We start from the raw sequence: 24,828 nt of genomic DNA, 5'->3' as shown, positions 1-24,828 counted from the left end.
TTCACTACATTGTTACCAGAGGACCAGCCTGTCTGTCTGTCTAGGCTTTCTCTAGCTATCTCCTGTCTCATAGTGAGCTATGATCTCACCACTGTATTCCAGCCTGGGCAACACAGACAGATCCTATCTCTAAAAAAATTTTGTTTTTAAATTAAAAAAAGGAAAGACACATATTTACTATGCCACACATTCTTTTCTTGACCTTTTAATAGCTACTTGAATAAAGAATTAGTTTATAATCCTAGGCTTTTGTTTGCTGTAATTTAAAAGCTTTGTTCTGACAATGGGCACTTGGGCTTCACCAAGCTCTCAAAGCCTAAAAGGCTCCCACTGCGGGTAGGATGCTGCCAATGTTTCTGGGCTGGGAGCAGGCCACCGGCTTCCTCTTTAACTGTTAACTCCAGCCACTTCTTGATGAGTTCAACATTTGCTGATGCCTACATATGCTCAGCCTTTGTGCTTTCTAAATGCTGTTTTCTTTCTTGGAAGTCTTGTCCCGGTTTGTCAGCCTGGGAAATTCCCACTCTGCTTGCTTCCTCCTGACAAATTACCATGCTGTTCAAAGGGCAGCCTGTTCACGTACACCGGCACAGCCACGTCACATCTCCTGGCTCTGGAAGGGGACAATATGGGTCTTTATCACCTTCATCTGCTGTCCTAAGTATGGCATGCAGTGTTCTCTTAGATAGTAAATGAATGACATTGCTCTTATCACTATACAAGTATTAAAAGGGATAGTGATTTTTCATTTATGGCAGTATTTGAAATCACTTTTCAAATGAATTTAAAGTTTTACAATAGCTGCCGCAGGTAAAAATTGAGTAAATTACGGTAGCTATTGTCATAGAAATGGCGGCAGAAGACAGCTGTGGGGTCCACTTCTGAGTAGACTGAGATATTGTTTGTGCGATTTCTCCAACTCTTTAATGTTAGAAATTATTCCGAAAGGAAATGTTTTAAAAAAAATTTAAAACAAATGAGATAATGTGCTGACCTTACATTAATAAGTCAGAATCTAGATGAATGGTTATTTTCCAAGGAATTATGAATAAAAAAAAAATCTTAATGGAGGCATTACAAAATCTGAATGAAAAAATCATTAAAAAAATGCTATAATCAAGGCCAACCTGGTGGCTCACTCCTGTAATCCTAGCACTTTGGGAGGCCAAAGCAGGAGGACTGCTTGAGCCTAGGAGTTTGAGACCTGCATGGGCAACTTAGTGAGATCTTAGCTCTACCAAAAAAAAAAAAAATTAACCAGGCGTGGTGTTGTGTGCCTGTGGTTCCAGCTACTCGAGAAGCTGAGGCAGAAGGTTCACCTGAGTCCAGGAGGTCGGGGTTGTAGTGAACTGTGATTATGCCACTGTGTACTCTAGCCTGAGCGACACAGAATCTGACTCAAAAAATAAATGAAGAAAAAATAATTAAAAAATAAAAACAGGCCAGGCTCGGTGGCTCAGCCTGTAATCCCAGCACTTTGGGAAGCTGAGGCAGGTGGATTGCCTGAGCCTGTGGGTTTGAGACCCACCTGGGCAACTTGGGGAGACCTCATCTCTACAATAAATCAAAAATTAGCCGAATGTGGTGGCGTGTGCCTGTAGTTCCAGGTACTTGGAAGGCTGAGACGGAAGGATCTCTGGAGCCCAGCAGGTCAAGGCTGCAGTGGCTGGGAGCGTGCTATTGCACTCCAGTCTGGGTGACAGAGTGAGACCCCCCAACTCAAAAAAATAAAATAAAATAAAATAAAATAAAAAATGCTACACAAAACATCAATGAATAGATATTGTCAGTGTTATTTAGGACACACAAAAATGGAAGGCTTTCAAAAGCAATCTTCCAGAGTAGCTTAACTCTGTTACCAAGACAAGACAAGGTGCTTAAAAAACAAACATAGGCAAAACTAAGTAAATTTATCAAGTGAAAATAATGCATTATGATACAATAGGCTCTGCTGATGGGAACACAAATATGGTTAAATGATTTGAACATTGTAAAGTAATTTAGACTTTCCTACATTAAGTAAGAACAAAAAAATTGTAGGAAAGAAAGACAGTACCCTAATTTTGATGGAAGCTACAATAACATTTAATATACATGCATCTACCTTTCTTGTTAAATAAAAAGGAAAAAGTGCCCTTATTATAACATTCCTGACGGTCCTAACCAATTCAATAGGGAAATAATAAAAATTAAGAGGCAAACACACTGACAAAGAGAAAAATTCATGTGGGGATATCATGATGGCTTATTAAGAAAACCAAGGTGAATCAATTAAAAAAAATTTTTCTAGATGAGAAAATAGTTTATTTAGAAAGTAAATTAGAGAGAGAGAGAAAGAGGAGATTCATTTTCCCAGGGTAAGGGAGGGGGCCAAAACCAGCAAACATGGCAACAGCCATAGCTCAAAGAGCACATGGCCACACCAGAGTCTAGTAAGGCAATGGTCCAATTAAAAGTTATTAGAACTATTAAGAGTTCAGTAAGGACTGGGCACAGTGGCTCAGCCTGTAATCCCAGCATTTTGGGAGGCTGAGGCGAGAGGATTGCCTGAGCCCGGGGGTTCGAGACCAGCCTGAGCAACTTGGTGAGACCTCGTTTCTACAATAAATCACAAAAAACTAGCCGGGCGTGGTGTCGTGCACCTGTAGTTCCAGCTACTTGGAAGGCTAAGGTGAAAGGATTGCCTAAGCCCAGCAGGTTGAGGCTGCGGTGGCCGTGAGTGTGCCACTGCACTCCAGTCTGGATAACAAAGAGTGAGACTCCAACTCAGAAAAAAAAAAAAGAGTTCAGTAAGATGGTTGGTTATAAGACAAATAAACCAAAAGCATTCCTATACAGCGTATATTCTTACTAGAAAATGTAACTAAAAATATCCTGTTCAAAATTGAGCAGTGTGAAATGCCAAACAAAATATAAATAAAAATGCAAGATTTATGCAAATAAAATGATGTACCTTTACTTAAATATATAAAAGATCAGAATAATGGAAGCATACATCAAGTCTTTGGAGATAATATTGTGAAAATATCACTTTTCCCCTACTAATAATTAAAAATACCAAAGGAGGCCAGGTGTGGTGGCTCATGCCTAGAATCCCAGTGCTTTGGGAGGCCAAGGTGAGAGGATTGCCTGAGCCCACAGGTTCGAGACCAGTCTGGGCAACCTGGAGACCTTGTTTCTACAATAAATAAAAAAAATTAGCCGGGTGTGGTGACATATGCTTGTAGTTCCAGCTACTTGGAAGGCTGAGGTGAAGGGATCACCTGAGCCCAGCAGGTCGAGGCTGCAGTGGCTGTGAGCATGAAACTCCACCTCAAAAAAAAAAAATCTCAAAGAATTTTTAGAATAGAACTTGATAAATTCAACTTGTCTAAAAAAGTAAAAATACTCATGAAGAGTCAGAAAATTTTGAGAGACTAATGGGGGAAATTTGCAACTGTATAACACATACAACGTGTCTTCCTCTTTGCAAAGGAAAATAAATCACTATGTAAAAAAAAGTCATATGCACTCATATATTTATCGCAGCATTATTCACCATAGCAAATTTATGGAATCAACTTAAGTGTCTATCAGGATGACTGGATAAATAAAATGTGGTATATAGGCCAGGCACGGTGGCTCAGCCTATAATCCCAGCACTTTGGGAGGCCGAGGCAAGAGAATTGCCTGAGCCTGCGGGTTCAAGACCAGCCTGGGCAACTTGGTGAGACCTGGTCTCTACAGTAAATCCCCAAAACTAGCTGTACGTGGTGGTGTGTGCCTGTAGTTCCAGCTACTTGAAAGGCTGAGGCGGAAGGTTCACCTAAATCCAGCAGGTGGAGGCTGCGGTGGCTATGAGCGTGCCGCTGTACTCCAGCCTGGGTGACAAGAGTGAGACTCCAACTCAAAAAAAAAAAATGCACCATGGAATAGTATGTACATGGAATAGTATGTACATGGAATAGTATGTACATGGAATAGTACATACTATTCCATGCACCATGGAATAGTATGTAGCCATAAAAAGAATGAAATCATGTCTTCTGCAGCAACATGAATGGAACTGGAGACCATTCTCCTAAGTGAAGTAACGTAGAAACAGAAAGTCAAAGATCACATGCTCTTATAATTGGGAGCTAAACAAAGGGTACACATGGATATAAACATGGAAATAAGACACCAGAGATTCTAAAAGATGCAAGGGTGAAAAAACTACCTACTGGGTACCATGTTTATTATTTGGGTTATGGGTTCACCAGAAGCCCAAACCGCAGCATCACACAACATACCTACGTAACATGCCTACACATTAAAAAAAAATTGTTTGTTGATCAGATTGGAAACAAGAGAAGGGAATATACAGTGCTTTTGAGGGTGTGAGGAAAATTGGCCCCTTTAATGCTTATTGGTGGGAATGTACTTTTTTTTTTTTTTTTTGAGTTGGAGTCTCACTCGGTCGCCCAGACTGGAGTGCACTGGCCGGTCCTGGCCACCGCAGCCTCGACCTGCTGGGCTCTGGCGATCCTTCCGCCTCAGCCTTCCGAGTAGCCGGAATTACAGGCGCGCACTAACATGCCCAGCTGATTTTTTGATTTATTGTGGAGATGAGGTCTTGCCAAGTTGCCCAGGTGGGTCTTGAACCCGTGGGCTCAGGCAATCCACTCACCTCAGCCTCCCAAAGGCGCGGGATTACAGGCTGAGCCACCGAGCCCGGCTGGAATGTACATTTTTGGAGAGCAATTTAACATGACATAGCCAACAAAATAAGCATGACTTGTAACCTGAAATGTTTACCTCTAGCTATCTAGTCTACTTAGAAATATACCCTGCAGTACTACCTGTAATGGCAAGAACGATTAACAATTTAAATGTTCGTAATTGGGTAATGCTTAAAGCAGTTCTCATAGATTTGTACCATGTGTCTCTTAAAAATAATAGTCCAAACGTATACTTGTTGATGCAGAAAATTGGCAAGACAGTTAATGAAAAATCAAATCAAATTTCAGAATATAACCCCATCACGTCCCACTGTGTGTGCACAAGGGCACAAGTTTTCATTGCAAAGAGAAGTGTCCTAAAGGACACTTTTCGTAGTGTTGTTAGTAGGTGGGGGATGGAAATGTGGCAGCAGGGGCGGAGCCAAAGGGCTCAAGGTGAAGCTCTTTTTTACTTTGAGTCGGACTCTCACTCTGTCCCCAGCTGCTGGAGTGCCACCGCAGCCTCTACCTGCTGGGCTCCGGAGATCCTTCCACCTCAGCCTTCCAAGTAGCTGGAACTACAGGCCCACGCTACCACGCCCGGCTAATTTTTGATTTATTGTAGAGACGAGGGCTTGCCAAGTTGCCCAGGCTGGTCTCAAATCGGCAGGCTCAGGCAATCCACTCGCCTCAGCCTCTCAGTGCTGGGATGACAGGCTGAGCCACCTAGCCCGACCTAATTTTTTGATTTGTTGTAGAAATAAGGCCTCACCAAGTTGCCCAGGTTGGTCTCGAACCTCTGGGCTCAGGCAATCGTCTTGCTTCCACCTTCCAAAGTGCTAAGGTTACAGCTGTGAGCCATCGCGTCTGGCTGAAACTCACTTTTTGAGTCGTTCACTTGTATTTAAATTGTTAAAATATGTATTTATTTTTATTAAAAATTATTTCAAAATTGTGCAATTTTACATGAACAAAAGACCTGGTTGGATTAGAATAGGGACTGCTGGTGTCTTCTTTTTTTCCTAAGCAGCTCCATGAGCTTCACTTTTTATCCATTTTAGAATTAAAAATGTATTTGAGGGGGCCCCAAAAAACCCAGAATTTATTTATAAAAAAATGTGTATTTATTCTCATGTGTAAACTTTAGTCCCCTTGAAAGTACTCTGATACAATACACGTATCGAAACGAGATGCTTTTTCCACTGCTCAAAACAGTGTTTGAACTTGTCAATTTTGCTGGCTTTTAGTGCTTTTGCTGGTTTTTGTTTAATCTCTTCCACACTGGCAAAACGTCTCCTTTTGAGGACTTTTTTTTTCATCTGGGGAAACAAGCAAACAAACAAAAATAGTTGCTTGGGGTGAGATGGAATGAGTAGGGAGGGTGGGGCACGGGAGTCACGCCATTTGTGGGCAGGTGTGTTGTCAAGGGAGAAAAACCAGTCATCTGTTTGCCACAACTCAGGATGTTTCTTCCACAGCTCATGACGCAATCTTCTCAAAACTTCCAGATACAAACTTTGGTTGACTGATCTGGAGGCGGAACAAATTCTGGGCGTACCGCAAGGATTCCACCCTCCAAAAGTTAATTCCGGTTTCTTTTTGGCCCTCCCTTGTATTTAGCTTCTTAGTAAGATTTTATTTGAACAAGAGTCACAAAATAAATGGACTAGGACATCTCTAAAGTCCTTTTGAAACACTAACAGTCTGTAAGAGTCTGTAAGTTCGTTTTTATCCCTGTGTAATTATTGGGCAGGAGTATTAGTCTTGGACAGGCTTTCGGTTCTATTCATATAAGGTCATGTATATTCAGGAAGACAATTAGTTTTAATATTAATATGATGCAAATAAAATGTATTGTGAAAAGTATATGCACAAAAACTTGTGACAAAAAACTCAAAAATAATTGGTGACTTTAGTAGTCAGGTTTTACCCTGTCACCTCAAGTCAAGCCATTCTCTAGTTCTCAGGGCTGTGTTTAGAACTACTTATGACCAATGCTGGCAGGATTTCAAAAACATCGACAAGCTTATGATATATATGGGGGGGGGACACAAAAAAACCGGAATTATCTTTTAGAGGCTGGGACCCTTGTAGTACAGGCTTTTCCCACTAAGCAAGTGTTCCAGGGAGCCATTGGCATCAGTGTACCAGCTAGCGTTATTTTGAGAGGCTGCATTTGGTTTCAGTTCATTTCTTTTTGGAGAGTCTTTCAACGTGTTTGCACATTTCATGATGAGTCATTTACACAAACAACCTGCCCACAGGGTGCTGTTCATCAGTTCTTGGAAAAAAAAAACGGCTTGACTTCTGTGCCTCACCCTCCCTATTTACTCGATCTCATCCCAAGGGGCTTTTTGTTTCCTCAGACGAAAAAGTCCTCAAAGGGAAACGTGTTGCCGATATGGAAAAAGTCAAACAAACCGGCAGAAGCACTAAAAAGCATCAACATTGATGAATTCAAAAACTGTTTTGAGCGGTGGAAAAAGGGTCTTAATAGGTGTATTGCACCAAATGACGAGTACTCTGAAGGCGACTGAAATTTAAACATGTAAGAATACATAATTTTTTATAAATAAATTCCAGGTTTTTCTTTTTGGTCCCTCCTCATACATTAATGCTATACAAAAAGTGTTGAAACCAAGAACATTTGATAGACTTTGATGTTGCAAATAAAAAAGTACTTCACCCTAAATGACCAGCTCAACTGCTATTGTATTGCAGGTCAATCTGGCTTAAATTGTCAAGTTTCAAGAGACTAAAGTTAGCATACTCCAACAAAATACAATAGATATTTTTCTGCTCTAATTTTCCAATTCTTATTGGAAATTCCCCCAACTTATATCAATTTCCCCAATCCTATCCCAGCCAAAATCATGTTTTGTTTAATGTTTAAACATGCACACATTGACATATACAGGACCCAGATCCAATCCGCAATAGCCAGAGTTGTATGTCACTGTCTTTTACCTACTATAAAAATGACTGACTATACTTTTTAGATGAATAAGTAACACACATTCCTTCTCTTTTTATTGCCATTTAATAGAAAAAGAATACAAATTCCTACAGTGCAAAATATAATTTATATGGATTTTGCAATGGAAATTTTATAAACACTAACTTTATAAAAGGCTGTTAAAAGGTAAATTCCAGATGAAGCAAAGACATGAAAACAGGAAGGTCCTACAAAAAAGCTTATGTATTATATTCTAAGAGTGAAAAAGATATATATTTTGAGTTGGAGGCTCACTCTGTCGCCCAGGCTCACAGCCATGGACCTGCTGGGCTCAGGCGATTCTTCCAAGTAGCTGGAACTACAGGAGTGTGCCACTACACCTGGCTAATTTTTTGATTTATTGTAGAGATGGGGTCTCACCAAGTTGCCCAGGATGGTTTTGAACCCCTGGGCTCAGGCAGTCCTTCCGCCTCAGCTTCCCAAAGTGCTGGGATTACAGGCACGAGCCACTGCACCCGGCCAAAAAAGATATTTCAAAAGGACATAAACCCAGAGGCAACAAAGAAAAAAGACTGGTAAGCCTGACTACATAAGATTTAAAAATGTATGCACGGCAAAAACAAAAATATTCCAAAACAAAATGGATGGTCAACAAACTGGAAAAACATTTGTAAATCTATGAAGACAAAGTGCTCTTTAATTTACAAATAACTCAAATACATGAATAAGGAAAAGACAATCCATAATAACATTTTAAAAAGTAGGGGGAAAACTATTTTAAAAAGGACAAAATGTGTGAAAACACACTCAAAGATCATTCATAACTAAGGAAACACATACACATAATAAGATGATATTTTTCTCATGATATAGCAACAATTAAAATGTGTGACGATGCCCCGAGTAGGGGAGGGTAGAGGAAAGTACACAGTCTAATCACTCTGGATGAGAATATAGGTGGGCCCAACTTTATTGAGGCAATATGAGCCCATCTATACAAATTTAAAATGTACAAACCTCAGCAGTCTGACAGCTAGAAATCTGTATTTGTTCAACAACATATACTATTAATACACTTAAGGACAGCACAAAATGGTGACTGCAAAACACTGAAAACAGCCTGTGTCCATCCACAGGGAAGTGGTTAATTATGGCATATCCAGGAGATGCAATACAAAATGGCCACGAAAAAGAATGAGGCAGATCTACATGTATATGCTGATATGGAAAGGTCTTCCAAGTATTCTAGTAAAAAAAGACATGCTTTTATAAAAAGAAACAATATTTTTTTAAAAGTAGAGGTATTAAACAGTGCATTGATGAGAAACAAAGTGCATTAGTGTATACTGCAATTTCTGTCTTCCAAAGGAATCATAAAACAATGTCAGCTGTGGTTACTTTTAGCTAGATGAATAAAGGGTGGGGAAGGAGGTGGGAGACTACTTTCATTTTGAACCATTCTGTACTGTTTACATTTCTAGCCTTAAATGTATAACATTATTTATTTTGGTAGGGATGGATAAATATAACTCATTGTTTTCTTCAAATCTCTCTATATTAAAAAAACACAATAATTTTTATATACACACATAAAGATGTTAAATCAAAACACACATAATTTTAAAAATACACGCACATACATGTATACACTTTGAAATTAACACATGGGAAAGTTACCCTTTCCATGTCAGTCACTTACTATCTTAACATACAATGTACCTATATTATCCAAAGATCTCAAAGCACTTCATTAGTATTCATTCAACTCCTGTAAGTTTCCTTTTCACACGGTGATAAAAGACTATGGGTACAAAACATCAGTGAATAGAAAGATATTCCAAGTGTCTCCTCTGAATAATGTTCTGACCACCGTATGCCCACTGTATGATTTTTTGTCCTTGCCCTGTTTCATGGTTAGGTTTCAGAGGCTGGTCTTCGAATCAGGTCACCAAAATAAGCAGTGATTGTCTTCAATTTATTATTAAGAAAGTTCTGTTCTATTTCCACTTGCCCACCAGGCCCTGCTAAGGATACCACCTAAAAGAGGAACAGAAGAAAGTCACACAGACATAAGCATAATTCCAAAACCGTTCATATTGCTTTATCAAATAATATGAAGACTCTTGGCTTTTATTTAAACACTTCGAATTAACGAGGCACCTTAAATATTCACTACTACTTTCTAGGCAGGAATTAATGCAATATTTGGTGAGAAGAATACTTGTTGTTCAGATCCTTTGAAACTGCAGGCAAGATCATGGACCTGTGCTGTTGTTATGTGACTTGATCTCTCCAATGCCACAGCTAACTCACTCAGAGGAAGAGAAATGAATAAAACCTCCCAAATATCAGATTTATTAATACAGACATGTAAGGAATCACCCCTTTCCTGAAAGCCTTTGTCCAGTTCACCTTATGGTCTGCACCTCACCCTCTCACAACGTTTGCCTCGTAACCGCTACAATGCTAGGGACACATCAGAGAGGAAGACGGCTTTGACTCAGGAGCTCGATGCGGAGCCTAGGCCGTACTCACAACTTTTCCTTTTCTAGTCGGTCTCCTCTGCTGTTCTTCCAGCTGGGACCACCTCTTCCACCTGTTGCTCTTCTGTGTATTTTAAATCCCTTTCACAACAGTTGTAGTAAAACTCATTGCTGTTTTTGTTTGACGTCTACTAGAATATAGTGACCAATTCCTTTATAAGGAAGCTAAAACCACTGTCCTCTCCTCACTTCCACAGTTAATATCAAAAGGATGGCGATCAAATGACTGGCTAATAGGGGCAGTTAGCTGCTAAGGATTCCTTTGCTTCATGACAATAAAGCTTGAAGTTGCCTTTGTCACACTGCAAACTATCAATGTTCTACCCATTCTTAAACACATAAGGTTTGTTTTGGCTCAGCATTCTTGTTTCATCCAGCCACTCAGGGATCTATTAACTCTTACCTTCAAACCCATGATTATATCCCCAGACATCAGTTTATCAGGGTAGCAATGAGAAAGATGAAGAGAAAGGGGCATACAGTGAAGAGCCCCACCAGACAGAGAACAGAAGATACTGAGTGACAGAGAAAGGGATACCCAAAGTATTAGGGAGAGGTGCAAACGACAACAGCATGCATTTTCTGTAGCTGTCATCAGCAAAACTGTAGTTGTGTATTTTGTGAAGAGAGGTGCTCAGTCAGTTTGGTTTTGAGGGTTACGAGGATCTAATCTCAGTGGTCTATATATCACACCAGTGTCTGGGAGAAAGGGAAGATTTACTGTGTATTTCCAGTCAGCATGTGTTTTAAAGTATTTCACCTTCCTCTTAGGGAAGAAAGTCACAGATACTGAATTAGGGAAGAAACAACAGGTTATTCTACAGTACATTCTTAAAAGAAAAAAAAATTGTTATACCTAGGTGGTAGCAACATCAATTCTCATCCCATCCTACAGGGACATAGAAGATGACTGTGTTCTTATTGATAACAATAGATTTGAATAAAAGTCAAATACAAGCCGGGCTCAGTGGCTCAGCCTGTCATCCCGCGCCTTTGGGAGGCTGAGGTGAGTGGATTGCCTGAGCCTGCGGATTCGAGACCCGCCTGGGCAACTTGGCGAGACCTTATCTCTACAATCAATCAAAAATTAGCGAGGCGTGGTAGCTCGCACCTGTAGTTCCAGCTACTTGGAAGGCTGAGGCGGAAGGATCGCCAGAGCCCAGCAGGTCGAGGCCGTGGTGGCTGGGAGCGTGCCACTGCCCTCCAGCCTGGGCGACAGAGTGAGACTCCAACTCAAAAAAAAAAGTCAAATACAGTATCCCTTTATAATAATTAAAAACTCATCCACAGCCCCTACTATATGTTCATAAGGAATACTTAAAGTGAAACTAGAATCTTAAAAATAGCAAAGTAGTCTCAGAATGGCAATTATTAGAAATCATTTTAACTAGGATCATAAAAACTAAAAAAAAAAATCATTTTTTAATATTCTATTTTGATATCCTTATGTCAGTCTGATTTTTGACAAGAAAGGGCAAAATGAGTAACTCTGTCTTTAGCCAGTACATCTAAAATATCATTTTCACAACAATTTCTCAATAAGTTAAGATAACTGAAGTGTCTTTCATTTTTCCTGTTCATTTTAATGAATAATCTATTTAGAGAATGTAAGATTGGCAAGCTAAGTTTTTTGGGGGGGGTGGAGAGTGGGAGGTGGGGTTGGGAAGTGAGAGGTGAGGAGAAAGGAAAAGAGGAAAGATCAGGCTGGGTTGAAAGAACAAAACAGAGCTGAAACAACAGCAAAAATAATATGCTAGGGTAGGTCTAGCAGGAAAAACAAAGTGAAGTCAGAGGCAAATTTTAATCCCAGTTCTATCAAAACATTTGCTGCATCAATTTAGAAACCCATTAAAATAGGCTTTTGTTTTCTAGATCTGAAAAATAGGACTACTATCTATCTCCTTAAAAGGTCATTTTAAAGATAGAAATAATAACTTCTGAAATTTACTTGAAAAAAACAATTAAAGGTACTATAAAAACAGATTTATCATTTTTTATAAAGCTATAAATATAATTACATAAATATAGTGATTACGTAAAAATCAATTTCTCAGGAGTCAGTGTATTTTTTTTCTCTCTTAACACATTTTGGAGGATTGCCTAGATATGGGTGCTTTGGATAAGTGAAGACAGGAATTTTCTCAGAAAATATGATAGTATTCTGAGGTCTGGGCAAAAGAGTTCATAAATTACAACTACTTACTGAGAATTTATAGGTTTCTGTTCTAGGCACTGGAGTGTAGTAAAAGACAATAAAAAAATCTGCTTTCATGAATTTTATTGTAGCTAAGAGAATCAGATGATAGAAAAAAAGTATTATTCCTGATACTGGAGAAAAAGGGTAAATCTATGTGATAAAATATAATAAAAAAACTTATCTCTTTAGTGTTTAGAAATAAATTTTAAAAACCTTAATGCTACTTTCAAGTGTTCTGATTAATAGTGATTTCTATTCTTAGTCTTTTTGTATTTTGCCACATTTTCACTATACAAATATTGTAAAGGGAAGAATTTTGGAGTTGGAAAGACTATACATTTATGTAATTCAAGCAAATAAATACTTTGTTTCAAGCAAACTTACTGTCATCAATTTTTAGCTGTCCTTGTTTTTCACTAGCAGGTTTAACTGACAAAATGCTGTTTGGTTCCTTCCCCTTTCTTAGTGAACAGTTTAATAAGATGAGAGGGGAGGGAGAGAGAGAAAAAGAAAGGAAAGAGAGGCAAAGAGGGAGAATAGATAAAGAGCAACAACTCTGGATTATATTCTATGTTTTTGGCATATTACCTATATATATCAGATTTACCAAAAGAAATCCCAATTAGTTGGAACTGGAACTTGAGCTAAGGACTGAACTCTCAACTCAATTTTACATCGTGCATTAGAAACTTGCTCTTTGGGGACCGGAAAAGGAGAAACAAGAAAAAGATCACAACGAAGGTGATAACTTCAGTAAAAGTTAAGGCACAGGAAATCTAACAGCCAAACGTTCAAACCTGCATTAAAAAATTTAAAGTCAGTCGGGCTCGGTGGCTCAGCCTGTAATCCCGCGCCTTTGGGAGGCTGAGGTGAGTGGACTGCCTGAGCCCGTGGGTTCGAGACCCGCCTCAGCAACTTGGCGAGACCGCATCTCTACAATAAATCAAAAAATCAGCTGGGCATGGTAGCGTGTGCATGTAATTCCGGCTACTCGGAAGGCTGAGGTAGAAGGATCGCCAGAGCCCAGCAGGGCGAGGCTGCGGTGGCCGCTCCCCGCTGCACTCCAGTCTGGGCGACAAAGTGAGACTCCCACTCAAAAAAAAAAAAAAGTAAAAATGTGTGATAACCAAATGACAGAAAACAATTTTCAAACTGGATTCTAATGTAAGACTATACAGTAAATACTAATGACAGGTACATTTTATTATAAGAAAGATGCAGAAAAATTAGAGCACTGAAAAATATACTATTTACTACATTAGAGAAGAGATTATATCTGCAACATACAAAATTTTGGTTAGAAGCCAATTGCACCAGGTGAAAATGAAGAGTATTTTACTTTACGGGGCCTACATATCTGCGTTAAACACAATCCCAGGAGCAGCAAGCACCTGACATATTGGCTGTCATTCGAAACCTAAGGCTGGGTGGAGGCTCCTGCCTCTAATGTCAGCACTTTGGAAAACAAAGGCAGGAGGACTGCTTGAGCCCAGGAGTTCAAGACCAGCGGGTAATACAGACTTTGGCTCCACAAAAAAAAAAAAAAATTAGCTGGGTGTGGTGGCATGTACCTATAGTGCCAGCTACTCAGGAGGTTGAGGTGGGAAGACTGCCTGAGCCCAGGAGTTTAAGGTTGCATTGACTGTGCCACTGCACTTTAGTCTGGGAGACAAAGTGAGATACTGACTCAAAAAAAGAAGGGAACCCTAATGTCAAACGAGTTAAGTAAGTGCTTTATCCTCTGGTTCTTTTTGCCCCCATTTTCCTCTGTTATATCTAACTAATAAGTACACAAAAATAAAAGTAAGCTGGATAAAAACATTTCTGATGAATAGTTCTCTGGGAGGTAAGAAGAAAAACAATTTTTTTTTTATTGGAGTCTCACTCTGTCACCCAGGCCAAAGTTCAGTGGTGTGATCAGGGCTCACTGCGGTCTTGACCTCCTGGGTTCAGGTGATCCCTCCGCTTCAGCCTGTGAGTAGCTAGAACTGAAGATACGTGCCACCACACCTAATTTTTTTTTTTTTTTTTTGTAGAGACAAGGTCTCACTATGCTGCCTAGGCTGGTCGCGAACTCCTGGGCTCTAGTGATCCTCTCACCGTGGCCTACCAAAGTGCTGGGATTACAGGCATGAGCTACCGTGCCTGGCTTGAAAACATTTTTTTAATTGGCAGAAAACCAGGCATCCTTCAAACTTAGAGGTTCATTAAATTAGTTCCATTTCTTTGCAAATAGTAAACAGAAAAGAGATTTCTATACTTAAGTGAATAAATCTTAAAGCCACCATTATCAACAGGAGCATACTGGTGACAGGTCAAAAAAATTCTCCCAGGCATCACAAGTTAACCCACGCCGGTCTCCTAAGAGGAGGCTACCAAAAACCAGTTCACTAAGCTTTGCTCCTTACCTGTTTTCAGAACCAGATATTGGAAGTATGAAACACTTTCTCCAATTCAAAAAGTTACATAGAACACAACAGATAAGATCAGGAAATCCCTGGCTATTAGCACAGGACCGGCAGATAGCACTACGTGTGGCATAGAAGAGCTGGGTATCCTTCTGTTTATCTCTACTTACTGAGAAAATTTACCCACATAGTGAAAAAAACATAAGTTATGTTCAGAAGCATTTCATCAAAACTGCATTTGTGTTTTACCAACCTGACCATGAGGCCAGTCAATTCCACAACCCCTATAGAGAATGATAACATGTGCAGTTCAAGAGCAAATGATGCTGCTCTAACTGTCCAGCAGCAAACTTCCCAAGGGAAAAGCTGGCTAACAAACGTTAGGAACTGATCACATTGTTGGTCCTGAATTCCAATGTATGATTAACAGTGATTTCACTCAGAACAGAGTTGGTCTAGAAAACTGGGAACCAGTTAATAAAGAGTCAAATTCTATTTACTGGGCTTCCTGAATAAAATTTAAGATTAATCCCTGGGTTTCAATGGAAATTTCAATTTCAGAGGAGATAATACCTTATCTGGAAAGAGACTCTCATAAAAAGACTTTCTTAACTATTTAATTCTTGGGTTTGATAGTGATAGTTTGGATAGCAAGGAATACATGTCCTGGAAAAGCCCCAAACAGAAAAAAGGAATAGGAGATCAATGTAATGGGATGTAGAAAAATATTTTACTGGGTATAGAAAACAACTAGCAACGCTGAGAGTGGTGGCTCATGCCTGTAATCCCAGTACTTTGAAAGGTGGAAGCCAGGAGACTGCCTGAGCCCAGGGGTACGAGATCAGCCTGGGCAACTTGGCAAGAACTTGTCTCTACAATAAATCAAAAAAATTACCACGGTGTGGTGGCACTCGCCTATGGTTCCAGCTACTTGGAAGTCTAAGGCGGAAGGATCGCCTCAGCCCAGCAGGTCGAGGTTGTAGCCATGAGTGTGCCACTGCACTCTAGCCTGGGTGACAGTGAAACTCTGACTCAAAAAAAAAAAAAGAAACAATTAGCGTAATCCCCACATAGAAAGATTTCAAGACAAGGCACATTTGTACTGAGTCCATACTGTTTAGGATCATATACATATTACCCATAATTTCCTGGATAGGAAATTAATTGTCCTTTATAGACATTTCTATGGGAAAAATGCAGCCAGGGCTTCAAACAGCAGATTCATATACTTTGAGACCCAACCCATTTGTAAGTTCAGGTTGTTGTGACATTCTAAATGTTCCTTAACAAAAAAGCTGATTTCTTTGTAACTCTGTGATTTCACTCAAACTTGTGGTGTTGTTTCCCCTCATTAAAAAGATCCCACATATGGGCCATTGCTTTGCTAAGTTATGGTCTGACCACGTGGCTCCTTGAGTCAAGGTCATCAGGCTTCCTTGCTGTGTCTCCCTCCCCTACTTTGGGGAGGTGAATCTCCTCTCTCTCTCTCTAATTTACTTTTGAAATAAACTATATTTTCTAATCTAAGAAAAAAAATTCTACATATGGATATATTTTCTTCATTTAAAAAAGAAAAAGTGATTTGCCACTGCATTTCATGTAAATTTAATATCAACATAATAATGTACTTGAAATCTCACTAGGTTCCATCTGGCTCTTATTACTCTCTGGTGTCATTCCTCCCTCTAGAGGCAGAAAATGTGAAGGAATGACCAATCTTAACTAGTAGGTTTTTAATAAGTTTTAAAAAATTATCTTTCTCTTGTGAAAGTGTTACTTTAACTAGAAAAAAATTTAACCAGTGAAACTTTTATGCTAAACAGTAAATTTTCTGTTGTTGTTCAAGCACTCAATTGATCCTATTATAAGGGTCACAGTACAGCCCAGTGAAGATCATATAGCCACTTATAAGGCTAGTTGTGGAGTGTAATATTCACATATGAATAAATTAAGAATTATGGCATCAGTAGGCTAAACCTTATCTGGCAATCTAGAAAGCAAGTCTGAATCACATGAGTAGCAGATATTAGGTTTAATATTAAATTTAATATGAAAAACTTACGAAGCAAAGGGAGAATGCCTTTTTCTTTTTCTTTTTTTTTTTTTTGAGTTGGAGTCTCACTCTGTCACCCAGACTGGAGTGCAGTGGCCGCTCCCGGCCACTGCAGCCTTGCCTGCTGGGCTCCGGCGATCCTTCCGCCTCAGCCTTCCGAGTAGCTGGAATTACAGGGGCGCGCTACCACGACCGGCTAATTTTTTGATTTATTGTAGAGATGAGGTCTCACCAAGTTGCCCAGGCGGGTCTCGAACCCGCGGGCTCAGGCAATCCACTCACCTCAGCCTCCCAAAGGCGCGGGATTACAGGCTGTGCCACTGAGCCCGGCTCCTTTTTCTTATAATTGGTATAACATATACTATTTCGGGAGGTCTAATGTTTAGATATGATGGATCATAAATAGATGATAGGCAGGAAGATCTAATTTCTTCGCCACCTAACTTACAGAATAAGAGCTCAGGCTTGTTAATTTCATTTACTCTTCTTTTAATTCAGACACTCTCAACTCTGGAGCACATTACAATCACTCAGGGAACTTTAAAAATTAACTTATGCTTGGGCCTCCTCCTAGAAAATAAATGAATCCTTCCCAGTGGACCAGGGTATAGGTAGTTTTAAAAAGCTATGTAGCTAAAACTATAAACTCTTAGATAAGACACCAAAACCATAGGAAACACAAAGAAGAACCATAAACTTTATAATAGGATAGCCTTGAGTTGGAAGACAGATCAAGGTGATCTAGAAAGAAAAAGGATCCCGCGCCTTTGGGAGGCTGAGGTGAGTGGATTGCCTGAGCCCGCGGGTTCGAGACCCGCCTGGGCAACTTGGCGAGACCTCATCTCTACAATAAATCAAAAAATTAGCCGGGCATGGTAGCGCACATCTGTAGTTCCAGCCACTTGGAAGGCTGAGGCGGAAGGATTGCCGGAGCCCAGCAGGTCGAGGTTGCAGTGGCCGGGAGCGGCCACTGCACTCCAGTCTGGGTGACAGGGTGAGGTTCCAACTCAAAAAAAAAAAAAAAGAAAGAAGAAGGAAGGGACAAAATATCAGAAAATATAGATATGGGTGACCAATATTCTCATAATAGGTGCCCAGAAAAAGGAAAAAACATGGTGAGGGGAACACAATTGAAGAAATAATGGAGATAAATTCTCCTAAATAAGACCAAAAAAACAAAAAAGCAAACAAACAAAAACCCCAAAACCAAACCCAATAAAACTCAAAATAATAGGGCTGGTTTTGAGAGAGTACCAAATAAGAGAGAAAGGAAAACCTACAACTAGCACCATTATGGTGAAACTCAGAAGGGTAAAAGGTTTTTAACAGTGTGCCTGGCACAAAGCAGATATATAATAAATAAGTGCTTACTGAAAAATCAACAAAAGCATGAAATAAAATATCAAATCTTTATGAGGCAGCCATTATACCAGATACAATTCTACTAGGGGAAAAAATTAACATGATTACATTTTTATGGTAAGAACTCAAAAATAACATTTGAATGTTGGTTAAGTATCCTATACTCCATGACTATAGTTGAAATTATTCCTTGTCAAACTAGGGTCTTACCTGTCTCTATATTTCTGCACAGGCTAACATTTTCAGGAATACCTAAATCCTGTATCCTCAAGGTAGGTTTCAATACAGGCAGATCCTGGCTAGTTTAGCTATGCAGTATTTGAAACACAACACATTTAATCGTCATTTCACTACATCTTAGTCAAAGCCTAGCGTGCTCTGTTTGTGCCTATGTATGCCAGGAAATGAGGATATAACAGACATGGATCTAACTGCCAGGTATTTCCAGTTTTCTAAGAATAGTTAACAAGCTTTGGACTTCTCACAAACACATTGGCTGGTGAGAAAATGTACCCTGTATCCTTTTCTGTCCATTCTTTGTAGCATTTAGGCTCATGAAAATTCTTCAGTAATGGCTTACCTGGTCAACATCAGCATTTCTTGGAAGAAAATAAACAATATTATTAGTGATTTTCTGGGAAAGTCTGAAAATTTCAAAGGTGGAGAACAGTTAAGGAAAAATAAAAACAGCAACTGATTTCTGATCACAAAGAGATGTTCTTTACTTATGAAACCCAAATGTATTTCCATATGTGACAAAGGGCACAAACTTAAATTCTCTAAAGGAACTTAACAGAGAATTAAATATAAGATTTTATAATTGAGCAACATACCGTCTCTGATAGATCAAAGATTAGAATTAAGCCTATGTAGTCAAATATACTAGTGGTAGGCAGCCAAGAGTCAGAAACACGTATTTTCTCTTTCTGCTATTTCCTAATTATTGAGAAAATAGAATCAGAAATAAGAAAGCACAATACCACTTATTTCAAGTAAGAAATAAGGACAACTGAAGTTAGTCATTGTAGTCTACCTTCTACGTTTCTTTTTTTTTGAGTTGGAGTCTCACTCTGTCGCCCAGACTGTAGTGCAGTGGCACACTCCCAGCCACCACAGCCTTGACCTGCTGGGCTCCGGCGATCCTTCCGCCTCAGCCTTCCGAGTAGCCGGAACTACAGGCGCGCGCTACCACGCCTGGCTAATTTTTGATTTATTGTAGAGATGAGGTCTCCCCAAGTTGCCCGGGTAGGTCTCGAACCCTCAGGTTCAGGCAATCCACTCGCTTCGGCCTCCCAAAGTGCTGGGATTACAGGCTGAGCCACCGAGCCTGGCCTACCTTCTACATTTAATTTTTTTTTTTTTGAGTTGGAGTCTTACTCTGTTGCCCGGACTGAAGTGCAGTGACCGCTCCTGGCCACCACAGCCTCGACCTGCTGGGCTCCGGCGATCCTTCCACCTCAGCCTTCCAAGTAGCTGGAACTACAGGCGCGCGCTACCACACCCGGCTAATTTTTGATTTATTGTAGAGATGAGGTCTCGCCAAGTTGTCCAGGCAGGTCTCGAACCTGTGGGCTCAGGCAATCTACTCACCTCAGCCTTCCAAAGGCATGGGATTACAGGCCGAGCCACCGAGCCTGGCTACCTTCTACATTTTAATTAGCAATTTAGAAACACATTTCTTGTTCAGAGTCAAACAGATGATTCCTCCAGGGAGTGGCAGGTAAAGAAAGAGACAAATAATAAATGTTATTCTTTATGAAATAAAGATTTGCTTCAGAGTAGTGGGAAAAATTTCAAGTTACACAGTGAAGTAGCACAAATCAATGTGAACTGAAGAAGGTTATGGAAATGGTCATCCACAGACTCAAGGGACAGACAATAACTCCAAGCAATTTATACATTCTGGTTCTTGTTTTATAGTGGGAAAATTGGATGGCAACCAAGGGAAACACGACCTCACCTTTGTCATTACTTTTGGAGATCAAACCCCACATAATTTTTACTACCTACTTTTAATGTGAAATAATCTAGAATCTATCAAATGCTATTAGCTAATACTTCCCTTCTTCATTAATTTTCCGCTTTCTCTCTCATACACACACAGACACTCATTCCTCTCTACGGTCTGAGTAAACGCTTAAAGGATATCCATCAGGAGACATCATTGTCTTAATGTCAAAAGTCTTTGCAGTGGCATAATCTGGCCCCCCCCATGGAGGGCTGAGGAACACGACATCAGCCTTTAAACAAGAAGCCAGCAGCAGGAAGTCTCCACAGATAAACTCTATTTTATCCGCTATTCCATAAACTTCTGCATTATTACGAGCAAGATCAATCTTAACAGGATCAATGTCAATGGCAATCACTAAAAATGGAAAAAAGAAAACAAATTAGTCAACTGATACTGATTCTTAGTTATATAGGATAGTACCATCTTTCCAATCATCTGCCATATTCTGTATTAGAACCTTTTTTAAAGACTAGGAGACATCTGGCTGTATATATCAGAGATATAGACTTTCACTAAAGTTTTTAGTTAGAAAGATTCATTTGTGTTTTACAAGAAAATGTGACCAAAAGACTTGACTTTCAAAGCTGTCTCACTCAGTAAGCTTTACCTAAGCAAGTGGCAACAGCTGCCACATCTACTGAGTGCCAAACACATGGTCAGCATTGTGCTGTGCTATGCACAAGCTTCAGCAGCAAACACTTGAAAAGTCACTGTGTATAAAGTCATTATATAATGCTAGGTTTCAAAAAAGAAATTTCCTCAAAATTCAGCAATGCCCAAATGAAAACAAATTTGACAACTTTCATAGACAACCAAAATAAAACACATTTTTATAAGCCCGCACAGTCAAGTTATGAAGAAAAAAATCTGATGATGTTTAGTGAGACATTTTAGGTAGAGAGGACAGACAATATTATGCTTTTACAGAATGGATTTTCACGTAATTTGTTGCAATTTCATAATGAGCAATGCAAACACAAGTTAATTTTAGCTCCCTCATGTTCTGCAGTAAATTACTCAAGTACACTTGTATGTGCACCAGAGTGTTAATGGGAATATTCTATATCTGAAAGGGCTGTGTGGTGCCCTAAACTCATACAATGTGGTTGTCATGGAAATGTCGTTGTTTTTCAGAAAATGCTAGTTTCCAAATTTGTTAACACTTTTGAGAAATAATATACTAAATAACTTAAACAATGAATACAAGCACTAATTACATATTGAAAACCATGCATTTACAATGCTGTATTTCCCTGTTCTAAATAAACTAATGCTCATATGTATAAGCAAAAAGATCCTTTTCAACTGCTCAATCTGCTACATTTATAGTCCAAAGACAGATGGAAGATTGTGCTGACAATACCAAAAATTCAAAAGAAAAAATGACTTTCAACATCAAATCTATTCAGCAGATCTGGTTTTCATCTATATTTCTTTTGGAGGCAGACCATGCTTTTAGGCCTAATAAGAATGTAAGCACTCAATCTATCACATAAATGAAATGCTGGCAAAAGTTCGACATTATATAGAACTGTGCTGTCCAATAGTGGCTGCCACTAGCCATATTTGGATATTAACTTTAAATTGATTAAAATGTAATAATATTGAAAATTTAGGTCCTCAGCCACACTGGCACATTTCAACTCCTTGATAGCTATATGTAGCCACTGGGTACCATATTGGATAGCACGAGTATAGAACATTTCCATCATCATAAAAAGTTCTACCGGGCAGCACTGATGCTGAACTACTGGAATACATAGAATGACGAAAAACAACAGCAGTATGCACAACCTTGCAGATTCCCTAATTCTTCAGTTCAGTATATACATAGCAGCTATATAAATCTGGCACACAGGGATAATCTCCATGATATACAATGCCATTTTCTCGTGTGTGTGTGTGTGTGTGTGTATAGATATATATGCAAATATATCTATATATATGTAGATATATATACACACATGCACAGTTCATGCATAATTGGTTATATACATTATGTGTTATATAAGCACACACACATTATGGTAGAGAATTTAAGACAGCTAAGTGTAATTAAATTATATGTGTGTGTACATATGTACATGCAGACACAAAATCAATATACTTTGTTCTGAATTCCCTGCCATAAAATAGTCAGCTCAGCCAGAAAGATTTTAGTCTTTCTGGGAGATACTAGGAAGAGTAACAATAATTAACATTCATTGAGCTCCTCTGAGCTAATTTCTGGCTACGGGACATCACTACACTGAACATGCTGGAGGGTTACTGAGCTTTTGCATGCTGCAAGGGCAAAAGTCAGGTTGTGATGGCACTGGGAGAGCACTGTGTTCGTCATCTGCCTCCACTTCTCCCCAGAAGCTAGCAATCTGTAAGAGTGAGTAATTAAAAGACACTACAGGGCTGTGATTGGAAGTTGGTCTGTGAGAACACGGAAGAAGTAATCTCTCTTTGGCATGGCACCCACATCAGACATCTTCTTTTACTAAGTGTGTCTAAGCCATTTTCTCATATGTGTGTGAGAGAGAAATGGAAAAAGATCTATAATTGTAGAAATACAAATCTACAATATAGACTGCTTTCATATTTTGAGAAAATCTCCTGATCTATTTGTTATCTTATCAAGAACCATAGTTTTATTTATTTTTAGTTTTTTTATAATCAATATTTTTTATTTTGATATTGTGGGGTACAGTTAAGGGTTAGGTATACACACATGCTTCACTCAGGCACCCTTGTTGATAAGAGGTATCTCCCTGTAAGAACCATAGTTTTAATTGTCATGTTATGATATGATACCAAAATAAAGATAAATTTTACAACTTGTGAGAAAAAAATCATTTTTAGGCAATAAACATTAATTTTAGCGCATAGGAATGGCTTATCTGGCAAAATCTGAGAAGAACTGTGAGAGTAAATAGTGAATTCAAGGAAAACAAGAAAATATTTACCATTCTGGTAAGCAAGTAGAGTTTTATCCAGGCTGTTAGGAGACTATACAAAGTTAGCAAATGGCATGCCCTGGAGCACAGGAATAACTGAACAGGGGCCACAGCTCATCAGCACTGGTCTTAAAATCAGTGCTATGATAAGATGATAATCTTTTGAGCCATTAATTGACTAAAGGCTGTTTTTCTGACTAGACTGAGCAGGGACTGGGTCTGTTCTTATTGTATGGCAACACACTGTAGGTGCTCATGAAAATTTGTCTTACAATCAAGTATAAGCTACATATATTGACCTTACGGTTACATTCTGATGAATTGTGGCAAACGTGAATGCTTATGAAGCCAACACTCTGATCAAGATCTACAGTAGCCCGATCCCCTGAAATATAACGTGAGCTACATGGATGACTAAAATCTTACTGGCAGCCTTATCAAAAAAGTAAAAAGAAACACATAAAATTGACTTAATAATAATATATTTACTTAACCAAATATGTCCAAAATATTAAAATTTCAATATGTAATCATTATAAAATATTTTACATACTAATCCTAAGTTTTTGAGAACCAGGGTGTATTTTATACTTATAGAACATTTCAGTTTAGACTAGCCATATATACATTTTTTTGAGTTGAAGTCTCACTCCTTTGCCCAGGCTGGAGTGCAGTGGCACGCATGCTCACGGTCACTCGTGCTAACCTTCTGGGTTCCAGTGACCCTTCTGCCTCAGCCTTATGAGTAGCTGGAACTACAGATGTACACTACCACGCCCAGTAGACTAGCCATAATTTAAGTGTTGAATAGCCACATGTGGCTGGCTAGCAGCTACTGTGTTAGACAATATAAAATCAGAATATTTCATCTTTCCAGAAAATTCCCACATTTTGCATGTCCCTTGTGTCAGTGCCATTGTTTCTAGACGCAACCGCTGTTCTGATTTCTACCATCATAGATTACTTTGTCTGTTCTAGAGCTTCATAAAAAAGAACCAACACAGTCCAAAAAAATGTTAAATTTCACTTCATTTTCTAGCTTCTATATTACGCTTTCTAGAATCATATTATGCTTTTCTAGTTGACAAAAACTGCTGAAATAAAAACTGTCATTGATATAATATGAAGCTATTGAAAAAATATCTACATCTACAGAGTATCACTTGACAACGAACGTCTTTAAATTATCCCATTATACCATATTTTAAAAATAACTTAAGAAAGATGGGGATATCAGTGTCAGAAAAAGCTGGGTAAAAACCCTGCTTCACAACTCAGCTATGTCAGTTTGGGCAGAATGTTCAGTATATCTTGAAGCCCCCTTTTTCCTGGGGAAAAGCACATTACCTGATTGACAAAAGTACTGGCAGATGCATACTGTGTATTACTTTTGACTCTTCAAAAAATTAACTACTAATAGCCTACTTTGACCTGAAGCCTTACTAATAAAATAAACTTGACTGCACATATCTTGTAGAAGTATTATATATGTATTCTTAAAGTAAGCTAGAGAAAAAAATGTTAAATTAAGTAAATCATAAGAAAGAGAAAATACATTTACAGTACTATATCATATTAATTCCCTAAATTTACATCGTCTGTTTACAAGAAGAATTACCTAGCCGGGCTTGGTGGCTCAGCCTATAATCCCGTGCCTTTGGGAGGCTGAGGTGAGTG

The 24,828-nt window shown here is 39.0% G+C and overlaps 1 protein-coding gene across 1 annotated transcript in view; it reads right to left on the bottom strand.

The window, feature by feature from the left end:
• Positions 1–8,577: 8,577 nt before the first annotated feature.
• The window catches only part of TGS1 (trimethylguanosine synthase 1), a 42,458-nt gene continuing 26,207 nt past the window's right edge, over positions 8,578–24,828 (bottom strand). The window contains exons 11-13 of the mRNA XM_008067499.2: positions 20,347–20,563; positions 18,779–18,857; positions 8,578–9,672 (exon numbers count right to left, since the gene is read on the bottom strand). Of these exons, the coding sequence (XP_008065690.1) occupies positions 9,550–9,672; positions 18,779–18,857; positions 20,347–20,563 (419 nt within the window). The 3' untranslated portion in view covers positions 8,578–9,549. The remainder of the gene's footprint in view (positions 9,673–18,778; positions 18,858–20,346; positions 20,564–24,828) is intronic.

The sequence above is a fragment of the Carlito syrichta genome, unplaced genomic scaffold (genome assembly GCF_000164805.1).
Source record: "Carlito syrichta isolate Samal-C Ts95f unplaced genomic scaffold, Tarsius_syrichta-2.0.1 Scaffold106899, whole genome shotgun sequence".
Classification (NCBI taxonomy): Eukaryota; Metazoa; Chordata; class Mammalia; order Primates; family Tarsiidae; genus Carlito; species Carlito syrichta.
This window is presented reverse-complemented; position numbering and strand designations above follow the sequence as displayed.